Below are 17,312 nucleotides of genomic sequence, written 5' to 3'. Positions count from 1 at the left end.
TCATATCTCTCTCATTATTGCTCGGAAACTGAATCTGTCAGAAGCTAGGGCCACAGTTCGTCATGCCAATGAAAATAGGACCATGTCTATTTTTAGCAATTTTTCCCTTAAAAATAGGAAATCCTCATAAAGTGTCAGAAACTGATGAAACGAAGACCAGAACTGAACTCAACATTGAACTAGAACAAATAGATAGACCACTCCTCAAGATACTGCATTACTAACCCCTTTATCCATACTCTATTAGCCTACAAGGGTCCAAAAATAGGCTAACTCCTCAATCCCAAGTCCCTAACTAGGATGGGGACATTACAACATGAGTGTCTTCATTTTGAGAGCCTTTTCCATTTCCCCTTGCAGCCAACCTAGATTCTTCTTGTATGCAATCAACACGAAGATGATCAAACTTGGGCAACTTGGATCTCCCACTGATACTTTGAATAAATGGCTCCCAAGAATGAGGAAGGCCATTTAATGCCAACATGACAAGATCTTTATCCACAACTTGATCTCCAATGGCGCTTAGTTGATCCCTCAGCTCTAAGATCTTCATGAAGAATGATATGACTGTCTCTCCTTTTGCCATCTTTACTTGATGAAGTTGTTGCCTCAATGCAAGAGCCCTACTTGTGTTGTTGATCTCATATAGACCTTCACGGAGTCAATCAAGATCTTCTTCGCTTTTATGGCATTCTTCTTGAATAGAAGTTTCTCCGCTTGATCTTCTAGCTCAAATAAATCTTTTTCTTCTACAAACTGATGAAGATCATTTTCTTCAAGTGCAATAAGAACTCTAAACTTCCACGAAGTCGAAGTGAAGTTTGAAGCACCTTCAAGTCGATCTTCGACTTTGAGACCGTTCACCATTTTTATTTTTATTTTTTTTCGAGGCTTTGGTATTGCTCCTTGAAGGTGAGAGATGAAAGAGAACTTCACTGCTATAAGGAAATCTGATCACGATCTTCTCAAACCCGCTCTGCTACCATGTTATTTTTATGAACAGATTTAGAACAATGCAGATATGAGACAATTCACACAAGTTTGCACAGCATATACCCTGGGAAAACCTTCCAACTTGACGGAGAAAAACCCAGCAACAAGTATCTTTATTTATATCTCAAATATACGCAGTAAGATGCCTTTTACAATGGCCAAAATCAAGGCCTTACACAGATCACACAATGTAAGAATGAAGTTCGCCCTTAGCACAAATCAATCTGCAATTTCAGAAATTCCACTCTATCACCAAGTTGATCTGCCTCTTCAATCTGCAATTATAATAGATAGCGATCTGCACTTATAATGTCGATCTGCTCTGCTATTATTTGTATCGCTCTTGTATTCGATGGATGATGTGGAATGAATGAGATCATTCCTCATATATACATGTGCGTAGCACCCTTTCACAAAGGGTCGGCCCTTAATGAAAGAACACGTCTTAAGCAAGGAGGTGGTGGACTTAGTTTAGTCGGCCCTTAATAAACATTAGTTAAATATTTTATTTTTAGTACATATAAATGGCTCCTTCATGGTCGGCTCATTTAAATGTATAAGGCCGATAGGCCACTTATACATTTATATTCTCTATGTCGGCCTGAAGGAATCCGACCATAGCTACTGTAACATCAACAGGAAGCCCCACCAAAATAAAATAGATTTAACATTTTTCATCTTGTTAATTTAAATTGAAAGATCCCCGTGATGTGCATATTGAAAATTTTATTTAACAAATTATTCATCTATTTGTATGCCCTGGTTGAATTGTGTAACTGTAAATACTATTTATATGGCATTTAGTTATAGAATGTATTTGTAGTAGTGTTACAACAAAATATTGCCTACCTTTGACTCAAATGCACTACCTCCCGACTCCTTGCAAGTTTGCAACTAGTTGCACCTTCTATGCACATCTTGGTGAACTCTTGTTTGTAGTTGTGCCCTAAAAATATCCCATCACTGCATTATTTATTAAATTTTGCCATTTCCTAGCTTTTGAGGGTTTCACGGGTTGGCAGGAGATTGATTAAGGTTTTAGACACAATTTAAATGTGATTTTTAGGTGATTTAAACTCAAAAATTATTGAAAATTGCAATCAACAATTTTTGGGGGGGAGGAAATCATCAGTAGGATTGATTCTCAAAAATCAGGTATAATTGGAATTTTTAGGAGATTTTTGCTTCTATGGTTAGGATAGACTTAAGGAATATTCTTTGTTCTCTTAGTTGTCTCAAGATTTTTTGTAACTCTTATTTAAGGAGACTTTCGTTCCTTGTTTAATATCGAATACCAAATATCTTGACAATCATTCTTTGTCATTACTTTTCGTAATATGGTATTAAACCACAAGAAGGAAGCTTTGGTTTTGATGGAACCTCAAGATCAATGATGGAGAATTTATCAAAAGGGCTCATATGAAATTGCAGGTTGCCATATGGATCTACCAAGGAAGTATAAACCTCGGAGTTCTTTCTTGAAGTTTTGGCAAAACATTTCATGGGTTTTCGGTCTGAAGTTTTGGCGATTTTTTTATAAATTCATGGGCAATTTTTTGGCTCATTTTTTTTTTAAATCGTGGGTTTTTTTACTTGAAAAATTTCAGAGGGTTTTTAGACATTTTTTAATTTATTTTTTGAATTAAGATCAAGGGCTTTTTAGTTGAAATCACGTAGTGTTTTGCTCGAAATTGTATCATTCATTTCTACAACAAATCATGCATGTTTATCTAAAGTTCGTGAATTTTTTCTAAAAAAAATTGTGGGTTTATTCTCAATAAAATCGTGTATATTTACAGCTAAATCACACACATTCTTTTGTAGATTTAGGCAAGGTTTTTTTGTGGGTTTCAAGCCTACGATGGTTTACTAAAGTTTTTAGATGCACTTTTTTTTTTAAATCGCTGTTTTCTGAACTTGTTTCAGACCTAGGACAACCTGCAACAAAGGCGACGAGGTTTTTTGGCAGATTTCTGCAGACATGACCAATTTACTAAACATTTTTTATGATTTTCTCAAGCATGCAAGAGATTTGTTTGTAAAACTCTGTAGTCAGCCAAGTATTAAAAGTAAATATAATTGTATTGGTTGAGAGTTTATTTCCTTATGTGTTGCTAGTCATTTGTTATGCATTGTAATCGGTAGTTCCCAACCGGTTGTCAATTAGTAGTTATTGACAATTGGTTATCCGGTTGTCAATTAGTAGTTATCGACAATTGGTTATCTTAACCAACGTCAGCCTACTTTATAGTGTATCTTTGGTTCATAGTCGGAGACTCGCGACTGACTGGTAGGCTGACATATGAATATTGCAATCACTGCATATCATTGAATAATAAAGAATGAGAATGACATACATTTCATTGACTGTTGTAAACGCATAATTGCTCTGTACTTGTAATTCCGTTTACTTCTGTAATTGGTAGAGTTGGGCAATAAACAATCTCGTATCAGAATGTCGACTAGGGTTTTCAGCCAAGGCTAGAGACATTTTCTGGCTATTTTTTAATAAAATCAAGGGTTTCTGACCTGATTTTTGATGATTTTTGTCCAGAATCATGTCTTTCCAAAACTGATTTGAACGATTTTCTCCATTAAATGGTGTTCTTTGGACGGCTAGGGTTTTGCTCTATTTTTTCCAAAAATAGTGGTGTTTTCAATCATTTTCTTGATGTTTTTAAAAAACATGGGCATTCAAAAAAAAATTGTAATTATTATTGCAGATTTTTTTTTATTTTTTGATAAAATCGAGGATTTTACCTTGCTTAGGGTTTTTGTAAATATCTTACTAAAATTTTTCGAAGTCTTCTTTTCAAATCAGTGGGTTTCTTGTTTTTCGTGTTTTTTGAGTTTGGGAGAGATGGCTTCATTGACCAACATCACGTTGGAAGGCAGCCAGAAGTTCACTAGCAAAAATTACAATACCTGGAAACAAAGGATGCTCACTTTAGTATAGGTGCCTTGATTGGATTATCCTCTGGATTGACACACGACCAACAATTGCGGTAAAAGCACAAGACAAGTACAATGAGCATAATCGTGAAGCAGTTATGCTCATGAAGTTATCTATCATAAATGAAATGCTTCAGGATATTCCTTCAAGCAAATCCTCTATGGAGATTTGGACACAGCTACGAGATCTATACGAGACATCAAATAAAGGAAAAGCATTCTTCTTGAAGAATATGTTGTTCCTGATCATGATGGACGAGAAGGTGTCTTTGCAGGATCATTTGATGAAGATCAAAGACACTCGCGATCAGTTAGCTACTATTGATCGCACAATGAAAGATGAAGACATGGTGGTCATAACGGTGAAAAAGTTTACCAGTCTTACAAGCATTTCATAGAAACACTCAACATCACATCTAGCAATGTTGACCTATAGTTCGATGACATATGCAACAAAAAAAATGGAAGAAGTGGTTCGGTAACAGCAATGATTCACTGAGTGCAGAAACAAGTTTTTGCAGCCAAGCACAAGGGCAAGGGAAAGTGGCCTGAAAAGAATTTTCAAGGACAGACTGAAGATACTTCAAAAAATCTTAAGTCTATCACATGTCATTATTGTGGTAAACTTTCGCTCCTTTGTTAATATCGATTATCAAATATCTTGAAATCTTTTTGTCGTTACTTTCCGTAGTAATGCCATTACAATGGTCTTTTGTAGTGTTACAATATAATAAACACAATTCCCTACCTCCTCTCTACTCTTGCTACAACAAGAACTCTACAACACATTTTTTACATATTTGAATCTGCTATGAGAGTCACTTCCTAGGCCAACCAAAACCCTCAACTATCTCAAAATTCCCCCTTTATCCCCTCTTTGGCTACTTAGCTCTAAGGAAGATAGATGGTTGCAATGGAAGATGCACATTTGCAACATCCAACTGTCCAAGAACAACACCCAAAATTCCATCCTTGAGAATTCAACAATCACCAGCAAGGAATATCAATAGATAATCAATTGCCAACTAGCACAGATCTACAACCACAGCCTAAAATCAATGATACAGTTGCAAATAACCAACAGCCCACACCATTTGGTGTTTTGCCAATCCAACGCAATCCACACATGCTAAAAAACCAAAATATATGGCCTTTCCCCAGTCAACAACCAAAATGCCTATTTTCCCGCCAATTGTGCACTTTGGTAGTGACATGCATACTTCAGCAATAACTTTTGTGTTTCAATAGCATCATATGCCTACCTACAACACCTTGGCAACATGGACAAACTTCAGCAACAACTGAAGTCACTTTGGCATCTTAATCGATCTTCAGCAACAACACATCCCTTTCAATACTTTAGTACTAAAAGAACTCCCCTACAAGTGATGAAAATATTATAATTCCACAAACATTGTAGCAACATTTCAAACCATCAACAAGAAATCCCATAGAACTTTCCTCCACTCATGAACTCACCATATATTCATTCTGAAAATCAATATATTGCTGAAAGTAGCTAACAATTATTCTAAAACACTGCTCAAACATGTGCTCAGCTTTAGAACCATCTTGATCCAAACCACTCAAATCAGTTGTTGATCATTGATACCAGTCCTATTGTTGTTTGAACTTGTTTCTTTGTTGGATCCTAATCTAATGACACTAAGTGCATTTAGTTTTGGGCAGTATTGCATTAAGTGTTGGAGACATAAGTGGGATTACACCACATTGTAAGAAGATGAACTTTTCCAACCAAATGCACATCTTAGAAGGTTGGGAAACCAACTTGTTGGTTTTGAGGAGGATGTGAATTTCGCTCTCATTGGCCTAATTTTAGGTGAACCAACCACTTTATTTGAAGCAAAAGGCAGATTGGAGTGAAAAGCATCCATGAAGGTTGAGTATGATGCATTAATGAAGAATCGTACCTGGGTAATGGCTGAGTTGCCTCCAAATATATAGCCCATTAAATGCAAACGGGCATATAAGGTGAAATGCAAGGCAAGTGATACTTCAGATAAAAACATGGCCCATCTTGTTGCCAAATACTATTTGCAACAATGAGGAATTCACAGTGAGGACCTTCCTCCTGCTGTCAAATTGATCTCTTTTGATTAGTTCTCTCCATTGCAGCACAATTTGGATTAAAAGTGTATCAGACAAAGATGTGAAGAGTACTTTCTTGTATGGAGATCTAGATGAAAAGGTTTATACAGTACAACTTGAAGGGTTTCAAATGATGGGAAAGAACATCAGATGTGCTAGTTGGTGAATTTATTCTATGAACTTAATCAAGCTCCACAGTGTACATTAAAATCGATCAGCAGTTCAAGATTCTGAAATCAGAAATTTCTCTGATTGAAATTTCTATGTTAAAGCAATGCTGATGATATTATGATTCTCATTGTCTTAGTGATGATTCTCCATCACTACTGCTAGGGCCAATGCTATCCATAAAGTGAAATCAGATTTATAATCAGCTTCTGGCATGATAGATTTGGCCTCCTAGACAATTACTTAGATGTAGAGTTTTGGCAACTTGATAATATAATCTTTGCTTCTGGAAAAGTTCAAGATGGCAAATACTAATCCCTCATCTACGTCTATTAATGTTGAGCTAAGATTTTCTGCCCAATAAAATTCACCATCAGTTAGTGAATCAGCATTCGGGCATTGATGGGTAGTTTGATGTCACTTTAATCAATTTTATCATGTTTGTGTTTTGTTGTCAACCATGTTTTTTGGTTCCTGTGACAACAACAAGTCCACTAACAAGTAGCAAAACAAGTCCTCCAATCTGTAAAGGTACTCTAGACTTTGGTATCGTGTATTATAACTTAAGTCTTCAGAGTTTAGGCTATCGGGACAAAATCTGATTGGGCCAGTTTTGTTGACACAAGGAGATCCACTGCTGGCTATGAATTCATGAACGATTCATAGCCAGGCAAACTCCAGCATAGTCATTTTCCACTGAAGTAGAGTGCAGCTTCTGAAGCAATATGGTTACAACAGCTATTCTATGACTTGAAATCACACCGATTCCTCTATCCTGCAATAATATAAGTGTTTTGAAATTGGGACAAAAAATATTGAAGTTCATCATCAATGCATTTGATAGCTGCTTAATATAGTTACTAAACCACTTGGGCCTGACAAATTTGTAAAAGTTCAAGACAAGCTTGAATTGTCTCTAATTAGTCATTAAGGGGTATAAGACAAAAACTAACGAATGACAAGAGATATGCTTATAATGTTGAAATGTCTTATATATTAATTATGTCTAATACCATAATTAAATTACATGATATAAGTTACAACAGATATAACTTCCTCCTTCATTAATAAATAAGCATGCACAAACAGTCCAATTTGCCCATTTTTCCGTATTGCCTTCTTCTGACAACAATGCCCATGGATGCATTCAAGATATTCATTCATGCCCATATATGCCTTCATAAAATTGGTATTGATTCAAGATATTCTCAAACTATGGATGGACAAACGATATTCTTTGTGGTTCAATGAATCATTTTTTCTATCCAGAAAGGGTCAAACTCAAGGTAGACATTTGAACCTGGGCCATTCATTGGAAACTTTCACTGGTTCATGTAATGTCCCCTTTTCCGCTCTAGTTTGTTTTGGGGACCGTTAGCATATTTCGGAGACCCGTAGGCTAGTTGGAAGCAGAAATTAGGGTATCCTACCTCTGGGAGGATGTTTCTGCAGTTTCGAAGGCTTACATGTTGGAATTTGTCAGTTTGGAATCTGGATTTCTTCTGGGTTTTCAAAAAGCTTCTCAATGAGGGTACATGCATAGCAAGTTATGGAGTTTGACCAACTTACTATTTTTAGTAAATAGAGGCAGAAGCGGTTGAGTTCTTTGGGTTTTTCTGGGTTTTTTGAGAGCTCTGCGATGGTATAACATGCAAACCAATCTGAGGACCTTTTTCGAGACTTACTATTTTTAGTAAATTTGGCAGTTGCACAGAATGTGGTAAAAATCACTTTGGAAACATTTACTATTTTTAGCAGTATGTTATTTATAGTAAGTACTATTTTTGGCAGTGCTGTTTTTGGCAGGGATTCTGCAACTCAGCTCAATGGCTATTTCTGGCAGTATTATTTTGGCAGGATCCTGTATTGACTCAGATGACTATTTTTAGCAATTCAGTTCAGAGCTTCAATTCAGTTCAATTTTGGTGATTTCCAGCACTTCAGTATCCGGCTCAATTTGGCAATAATCAGTATTTGAGGAGAAGGTATTTTTAATATATTAATATCTTAGGCATGAGGTATTAATATTTGATTATTTTATGGATGGATGACTTAGGAGGGGAGAAAATATTAATTTTATCCTAAGTCTATTTGGGCGAAATTTGCATGACTTCAAGGGGGTCGTCATGGTGTTATTAATTAAATTATAACTCAAGGCAAATGGGGCAATTTTCTAAGTATATTGCCTTAGTAATATTTTTTATTTGGAAATCATAGTTGGGCGCCCACTTTACACTTTATTTTATAACACTTATATTTATTAAAAAGGGCGAGTTTGGGTGAATGTGAGTTGGGCAAACTTGTGCAAGGAAATGAAATGAATGCAACACCAAATGTGGATGAAATGGAATGGCATTTGGTTTGGGCGCATTTTGAGAGCATTTGAATTTGAATTTGGTTGGCAAAAAGTTATAAATATAGGCCTCGGGCTCTCATTTGGTATCCAATCTTGTTATGATAACATAAAGGTTGTCGAAATGACATCAGACTCTTACTTCGAGGGATGCATACCTCCTAGTGCCTCAGTTTTGTGCTTGAACGATAGCACCTAGCTGAATGTATGACTATTTCTCATCCAAAGGAGCAGATTGGGCTCAACGTTGGTGAAGATTTGTGTGGTTTCAAAGTGTTCTTGTTGCTGGTCGCAGAGTGTGCTGAAGTAGATTATTGGTCGCAGGTCTCAATATGTCATTCTCCTCATTCTGGGTATTTCTTCTATCTCTCTTTTTGGTTTGGGTGATTCATTTTGTGAGTTTGTAGTGTCATAAATGGTGTTTTGGAATTTATTTTTGCAAAATCGTACCCTAGCTAGTCGTACCATGTGGCTGAGTGCTTTGGGATGCGTGCATAAATTATCGGGGTCAGTTTGCCATGTTTTGTTGTCTTGGGATTGATTAACTACCTCCTAGTGATCTTATGCTTTCAGTTTCATGTCATTTGGTTAAGAATTGAGCGAGTTGTGAGTGTTTTAGAGGGATTTGGTGTTGCTGGTCTGTGTGTTTTCAGCGTGCTGGGAGTATATCAGAATTGGAGTTTTTGGTGTTTGGAGTTGGTTTTGGGGTGTGTGAGTTCATTGGTGTGAAGAGAAAGGACTTGGTTTCATTTGTGATTGTTGGTCATGTTATTGCACTTGGTTCATCACTCTTATATGCTATGATTCATATTGTAATGTTGGTAGTAGTACTAACAGCAGTTTCTATTGTTCTTTCTTGTCCCACTGCATAAGTGGAAGAGGCTGGTCTTGCCGCCTATCTTTGGAATAGTGATTTCCCTTAAATTGTAATCCATATTGTGTATTGTAAAGTTGGTTAGAAGTACTAACAGCTATCTAATTGGATTATTGCTCTTAATCCCACTGCATAAGTGGAAGAGGCTGGCTTTGCCACTTATTTTGAATATCGTGATACTGTCCTACTGCATAAGCGGTAGAGTTGATTGTAATTTCATGTCTAGTCCTCCCGCTAGATAAGCGGTTGAGTGATTGCTTCTTCAGTTTCTTGGCTTGTCCTTGGCTGGTTTACCGCCAAGCGATCTTTCCGTATTCTCATTATCCCGCTAAAAAGTGGAAGGGGCTGGCTTGCCGCCCAAGGATTGTAATCAATTTCAGTTTCTTGCATCTAACCATCCCCTCAACATTGTATGCTCTCACCCTCCCAAATTGGGCTCTCAATGATCAAAAGGTGTAAAGGGTTACTTTCAGCAATATTGGGATTTCATTTTCTAACCCTAACGGGTGTTTGTGTTGATTGTAAACTAAAATAATTAAAAAAAATCAAGGGGGATATTACAGTTTACCACTAGACCGTTGTTAATTAAATAATATAAAAAAATTGAATTTGAAAGCAGAAACCAAGCAATGTTGGTACATTGTTAACAACCAATATAGATACCAAATATATAGATTTAGCTTAAAAGCCTCACACATTATGTTTTAACTTTTAAATAGCATAAAAAACTACAGGCACAAATGAGTGAAAATAAATTTAATTTTTTATATTGCAAAATATTACAGATGATACAACCTGCAAGATTTCAAGGATTGCAAGGTATCCACGAATGTCCACATGTTTGTATGACCATCCTTCAAGATCCGCTATGATGGCAAACTTTTCTTGTTCTCTTGATGTACTGTAGTCATTGCACAAATACAAATATCGTTTTAAAAGTTAAATGAAAAAATAAAATGCATGGAGATTCTTCAAGTTTACAACTAAGGAACAAACAAAATCAAATAAGTTTTTTAAATACAAGAATACCTAGAAGACATTTTATCGAAACTATATACAAAGTAACCTGCACAAAGATTATCAAGAAATTAAGATAATGTGGAACTGAAAAAGATCAAATGACTACAGAATTACAGATCACAGGATAAATCCTACTTGAATGTGTTTTAACTAAATATATGAAATCTTAAGATTATAACTAAACACCATTAGCAGCATTTGAAAATGTGACCTACGTTTTAACTCTTCTAGAGCATTGTAGCAGGGTTTATGCCTATTTAAAATAACAACTGCTATTGGCCTTCCTTCTTTGTCAAAACCTTGCATACAGGCCAAGTTCTTCTTAAGCTCATTTGTGATCACAGTTTCTGAGATATAGCCATGGGGTACAAAAGTTTGTCTCCATTTGCTATACTTGAGATATAACTCAGAAGCATTTTGTACATTGGATTCCCGAGCATATAAGAACCGCCGAAGTGTAGCATCATCTGCAACCTGCATGAAAACTAACAAGTATGAGAGATACAGGTGATTCTTGAGACAAATGTGTAAAAGTATAATAATAAAATTTGCATTCATAAAACTAGAAAGCGAAAGCACATTTGGATGTAAGAGAAAAACACAAAACCCACATAAGACTGACAATTTTCATATGAAACAGGAAAATGTAGTCAAAACATTAAATGGCAAAGAAGATAATCTTAGTATTGATGATGAAACCATGGTAAAAACTTAATAAAGAAAACCAGCAGTAAGCCAATCAAAAAAGTTATGGGTAAGGAAGATGTTATTTATATCTATAGTTTCAATGGTTTTGAAAAAAAATGCTTCAGAGATTTCGAACAAATCCACCATGTTATTATAGCATTTGATCTATACAAGACCATTTAAGGTAGTTTTACACATCCTTGCATCTGTGACATGTCTCTATCCTAATGGTAAGATGGGACTGCAATAAAGTTTTAAGAACAGTGTCATACAGTCAAAATATGTTGGATCTTCAGTCCCAAAACATACTATTTTTACCCTAAGGCTTTATGCAAACCCTCAGAGTGTAGTCACCTCATGGAAGTCATATTGCCTTTTCAGAGCATTAGTTGCTGCATTCAGAGTCAGACTGTTAAAACCTTTTTACTTCTTGTAGACTGGGAATCAATCTTCAAATGTTCCTAACACTAGGAAGAATTAGTTAATATCTAGAGAGTATCCACCGCTGTAATTTCCCTAATGTGAATATAAAATTGATGTCTCATAAGCATTTCATTTTCTATATTCATCAAATACTTGATGATTTGTATTCCAACAAACTAAATGGCAAGAATTGAACAATGTTTTTTTATTGCTAAGTTGCCAGTTCAGGCTTGGATTCAAAGCTTGGGTTCACTATAATAATGAAATACTTGAGAATTGCATTCCAGCATTCTATATGGCAATAATTGAAGAATGCACTTTTTTATTGTCGGGTTGCTGGTTCGGGTACAGATTTGAAGTTTGGATTCACAATACAGTGGATTTTTTCCCTGGGTTCAATGCAGGTGTGTCCATCCATACATTATACATACATATATGGATGTATGTATGTATAAATTTATATATATGTATGTATATGTCATACATACATATACATGTATGCATATATTATAAAAATATAATATTGTATTTATATAATATAATATGATAATGCAAAAATCGAATCAACACTTGAGGTAGGGTAACACCATACAATACTTCTTAAAAAGAAGCCACTCCATGCTATATCTTCAAGAGATCCAAAAAAAATAAACTACTCTTCACGTATCCTTGCAATGATATTCACCTCCTATATAGAAGGTGGAGAAGTAAACCACTAAATCCATGTAGGCTGCAGATGGATAAATTACAGATTCATTTCTATAGCTTGAAGGGTCAAAGGCACTGTGCATTTGATTTTGTCTTGCATAGATAATATTGAAAGCCCATTATACTTGACAACCCTACATGTATAGCTATAGCACAAGTATCAAATAACATCCATTTGGACTACCAATAGTGACAAGGGGCATTTTGTATCTCCTCCATGTGCTGTGAGTATCATCATCTCGCTCAGTGAAAGAAATATAAGTTTCCTATCTAGATAACTTGAGTTCCCTAATTTGTGTGAAGCTGAGACGTTTTTATGGGCCCTTCTCCAAATTTAAAACCCCTTATTAGTTATTACAGAATCCAGGTTTCCTACAGCAGTTGACTTTTGGACATGAAGCCATTTAAGCGGTGTGGCGTGATAAATTAAACAATAGAGGACAAAGAGGCTTTATGAGATCATACAATTTTCAAACGAAAAAAAGTGGGAGTCGTTGCCAATCCATGGGACCACGTTCTCAGTTATTTCCCCAAAATGAAAAATGTAACAAGGTTCACAAAATTGCCCTTGCACCTTTCTCTGTGTTTAAAGTTCTCTAACAATGTGGCCCTATGGACGGGCAAACCAAAACTTTCTGTGCTGTTACTACAACGAAATTCTAAGAGGAATTTGCACGGCAATGGTGGCATGACTCATACAATTTTCTGCTTTGCTACGGTATTTTCAAGGTTTAAAAAAAACTAAATTAAAAACAATGAATTCCGGTGGTATAGCATAGTCCCATGCATTGCTTACTGCTTAATTGTTTAAGGTGCAGGGGGTCTGATATAGTTTTTTAATTAACGAAGTGTAATTTGAAATCTTATCCTAAAATAGTGGAGCGTTATAGATCAGAATTTGAAACTTCAGACGTAGATAAAATGAGGGCTGAATTTATCAAGCAATTGCTTAACCTCAAATCTGCTACATGGATGTAAATATAATCTTCCCTCATTTTGTATATTTCTTTTTAGCCTCCAAATTTTGGTAATTTAAAAAAATTTAAAAAGCTTATAGTCTCTTAATTACAATGATGGGACGTCTGGCTCTAAACAAATCTCCTACAAATTTAGAACAGCTTAAAAAATAGCTAAGTGGCTACAGAGGACCCTGCTGCTACCATTTGCTAATAAGAAATCCTAAAATGTTGTCTAGTTACTGCAGCAATCTCCCTTCATCCATGGAAATGCTCTCCCTAAATAATCTTTGCCCCACAATTTAAAAAAGTACTTTGGTCAACTGCTTATATTCTTAAAATAAAAGTGGCCTTATACATATTTCTTCAATACCTATGGAAAAATTAAAATCTTCTTCTAGAAAACAGAAGTTGACAATCTTTACGAATGAATATTCCAGCCCTGGACAGAAAAGGAGCTCGAATCCTGCAACCACTATTTTACTTTCTTGCCACATTCCTACAAGATTACTCTTACCTCCAAATTTTATTCTCTCTCTTCCCTCTAAATTTATCTTTTAAATAATCCCTCCAAAAAAAATATAATGAGAGATTAAAAGCAAGCTGTAATTGAAAAGAAACATGATACCCAATTTATCTTTTAAATTATCCCTCCAAAAAAAAATTAATGAGAGATTAAAAGTAAGCTGTAATTGAAAAGAAAAATGATACCCACATTCCAAAAACAGCAAGCAATTCTTTCTACACTGAAAATTTGGGAATCCTCTGCTTAGAATCACATTGTAATTATTCACTGTTTTACAGTTTAAGTGGGCGAATGGAATTCATCCAAAGCAAGGGCTCTTCCTATTTTTAAACCAGTTCCATAGAATTCAAAAGATTGTACTACAGAATAAAACTATATCCAAAGATTATGCTACAGAATAAAACTATATCCTTCCTTGCAAAATTGGAGCATTACATTTTAAGACCACAAACTTTATTAACTAAAATGATTTGTATGTCCAGGAGGTACCTTAGAGGCGGGGTCCTCTTTTTCAATAACGTGTCTCATGGACACTATCTTAACTCGATCTGCATCAGAAATGTAGTCCACATTCGTCCCATTCTGCCTTGAAGCGCTGTGAAACTCCATTTTCTTGAAAATAGAAGCTCAAGCCTGAAGTCGAAGATCGTAATGGAGCTCAAGCGCAAATAAATGCGTCATGGGGTGTCAGAATTTCTATCAGTTAGTACTGGGTTTTCGTAATTAAATTACGATTTTCGTAATTTCGTAATTAAATTACGAAAGCATGCAGCACGAGACAGACTTCTATATTTTGTCAACAGTCAAAGACGAATGGCATCTAAAGATCATATTTGTTTCTTTCTAGATCTTTATGCCTTGCGCCTTCTGTACTTGTTAGTCGTGGGCGATTTTTCAAATTTTTTATTAGCGAATGCCCAGGTCCTCTGCGACGGATTTTGTTTCGGATATTCTTCCATAATTGGAGGTTTGTGGTAAATGTTTAAAAAAAAGGAAAAATCTGGGTTTATTTTATAGATTGTCCGGTTTTCTGAACTGCATTAAAAGCTTTCATTTAATTTTCAGTTTCCAATTTTTCTTGCAGAAAGAATTTGGTTACTTTTCTGTCCATAATTTTTGGAAAGTCTACATTGTGAATTTAATAGGTTTGAATATGTTGTCAGTTAGTAGTTGGAATTGCATTTCAAGATTTGTTGAATCTGATGAATATGTATTCCAAAAGATAAGTAATTCCTTTTCTTTGAATTATAAGTAGAAATAATATAATAAAATAGAAGACTTTTTAATGTCTAGGAAGTTAGACCTAGTCTACAAAATGATGAAAAGATTGCCGAGTTAGATTAGATATTTTATTTTTATTTTTTCGTTTTTTTAATTAGAAGTTGTTAATTTGTTGATTTTTTATTTTATTGGGTGAGAAATTCATGAAAAAACTTTTTTATATTGTCTAAATAGTTAGTAAATATTTGTAATAGTGAAATTATATCTTTTTTATTTGGTTTAGTTTCTTTTAATTGAATGTCGATTACAATATCTTGTTCATATGATCATCAACATTACATCAATACAAGTTCCTTAATAGCAAACACATTAAAAATCACTTATGGAAGACAAAGAGTCACTACTTAGAAATCCACTTATATTTGGAAACAACCTCTTATGGAAGACCAAGAGTCACAACTTAGAACTCCATTTTGGATGTCCCTATGGGGAATTGGACTTGGGCCTCCACAATGGAAACCCAACATTTTAACCAATTAAGCTCAACCGCTTGGACAAGTTTAGTGTTTATTTGATGGAGTGTTTTGAATATATCACTAAGTGTTATATGTAGCTTATCTTCATTTGTTTCATCTTTATTTTCATCAGTTGTCTGTTATAATCACTTTCATTTGCACGTATTTCTATACATTCATTTCTAACGTCAAAATTCTCACTTTATTCTCATTGTTCATTTTTGCATCACTTGGACTGGCTTAGTTCAAATTCCCTAATATTTGGCAATGACCCCAAAAAGTAAGTTCAAATTCACTCTAGCTTTTGTATCCCTTTTTACTAACTACTAATAGCCAACTCAATCCACTTGCAATGTGTTATGTGTCATGTGATTGAAGGGCATTTGGCATTTAGTTAATTGATATGCAAGAGAAAATATCACAAGGGCGCACTTTGATTTGTATATTGGTGAGTGTTGTCTTTTATATTATTCAACATCATTAATCTAATTGTCCAATCATTGTTGTATGGTATAAATCCATCTCACACATTAGATCGTCATGTTTCTTAGAATTGAATCATGGATATTTTTTACCTAATATAGATTCAAGCAAGTCATGTAATAAATTACATTATTTTTTAGATAATGGTTAATTTATTCTACACAAATTTAAGATTATTATTCCATTACTATTATAACTATTTTCATCAAACCACAAATTTAATTTAATTTATGAATTACATTTATTTATCCTAACTCTAATTTATTTAGATTTATATACACTTAATTAATTACATTTATTGTCCCCCCGAGAGGAATAATGAAATTAACTTTTGATTAGGCCTCATGAGGTAATCTTGAGATCTAAAGAATAGGATTTATCATCATAAATGGTATGGGAATGCTCATGTGGGCATATTTGAAGTGACTCTCACCAAGCTCTAACAACACGACAAAGTTCAAAGCACTACATGAAGGCTTAAATTTATGCATCTCAAAGAAAATAGACTCGGTCAATATTAAAGGTGGCTCCCTAATCTGTATCAATTTTGCCAAGTCAAAAAAATTGTCAAACTAGAAATTGTAGAAAAGGTTGGATAAGATTTGTATTATGATCACCGAAAGGCATGTGTGACAATTTCAAACTATGATCATAAGCATTCAATTAGAAACATCGGGTACATTTTTAGTTAGAATGACATATGAAATAATGTATACCTAAGGTGGTGCCTTGATCTATTATCTGTGGGACTATTCACAAGGAATTTTGGTCAATTTGGAAGCTAGTGGTGAAGCAATCAATTCTCCTCACCCCTCCACAAACTAAACATTTGAAAGAATTGAAAAAGAGTCTTGTTCACCTCTAATCTCCCTAATCCAACAAACATGTAATCCCTTCTTTGATAGATGTTTTTGAACTATTGATATATGGGAGTTGCCCTCTTACAATGCCTTCCTATTAAAAAAAAACATCAATTGCATTTATTCAATTAGATGTACCATACAATATAATATAATATATCTTAAACATAAAAGTAGATTTTTATGTTTTAAATATTATTTTTTATGATTATATGATTTTAAATTATTTTTTATAATGTAATAGTTCAAACAAAAGAGTTGTTTGAATACGTTGTATTATTCTTTTTACAAGACAAAAGTATAAAGATGAAAATCTTGTAAAATATATCTACTTAAAGATTATTTTTTTAATGGGTATCTAAAATATTTTAACTTTTTTATATCTACTTAAAGTTTTAATAATATGAATTTTATTTTATTTTTAAATAAATGTTATTTATATTCATCAAATCAAAGTCATTTTT

The 17,312-nt window shown here is 34.4% G+C and overlaps 1 protein-coding gene across 2 annotated transcripts in view; it reads right to left on the bottom strand.

Annotated features, from left to right (window-relative positions):
* LOC131075961 (sec14 cytosolic factor) overlaps positions 1-14,901 on the bottom strand; it is a 66,096-nt gene extending 51,195 nt beyond the window's left edge. The window contains exons 1-4 of one of the 2 annotated variants that reach the window (XM_058012958.2): positions 14,259-14,901; positions 10,685-10,943; positions 10,479-10,515; positions 10,245-10,350 (exon numbers count right to left, since the gene is read on the bottom strand). In XM_058012958.2, the coding sequence (XP_057868941.2) occupies positions 10,245-10,350; positions 10,479-10,515; positions 10,685-10,943; positions 14,259-14,378 (522 nt within the window). In that variant the 5' untranslated portion in view covers positions 14,379-14,901. The remainder of the gene's footprint in view (positions 1-10,244; positions 10,351-10,478; positions 10,516-10,684; positions 10,944-14,258) is intronic. The other variant, XM_058012957.2, reaches the window with a different exon arrangement.
* Positions 14,902-17,312: the final 2,411 nt, after the last annotated feature.

The sequence above is a fragment of the Cryptomeria japonica genome, chromosome 9 (assembly GCF_030272615.1).
Source record: "Cryptomeria japonica chromosome 9, Sugi_1.0, whole genome shotgun sequence".
In the NCBI taxonomy this organism is placed as follows: Eukaryota; Viridiplantae; Streptophyta; class Pinopsida; order Cupressales; family Cupressaceae; genus Cryptomeria; species Cryptomeria japonica.
Note: the sequence above shows the minus strand (reverse complement) of the source record. Positions and strands in the feature narration are given on the sequence as shown.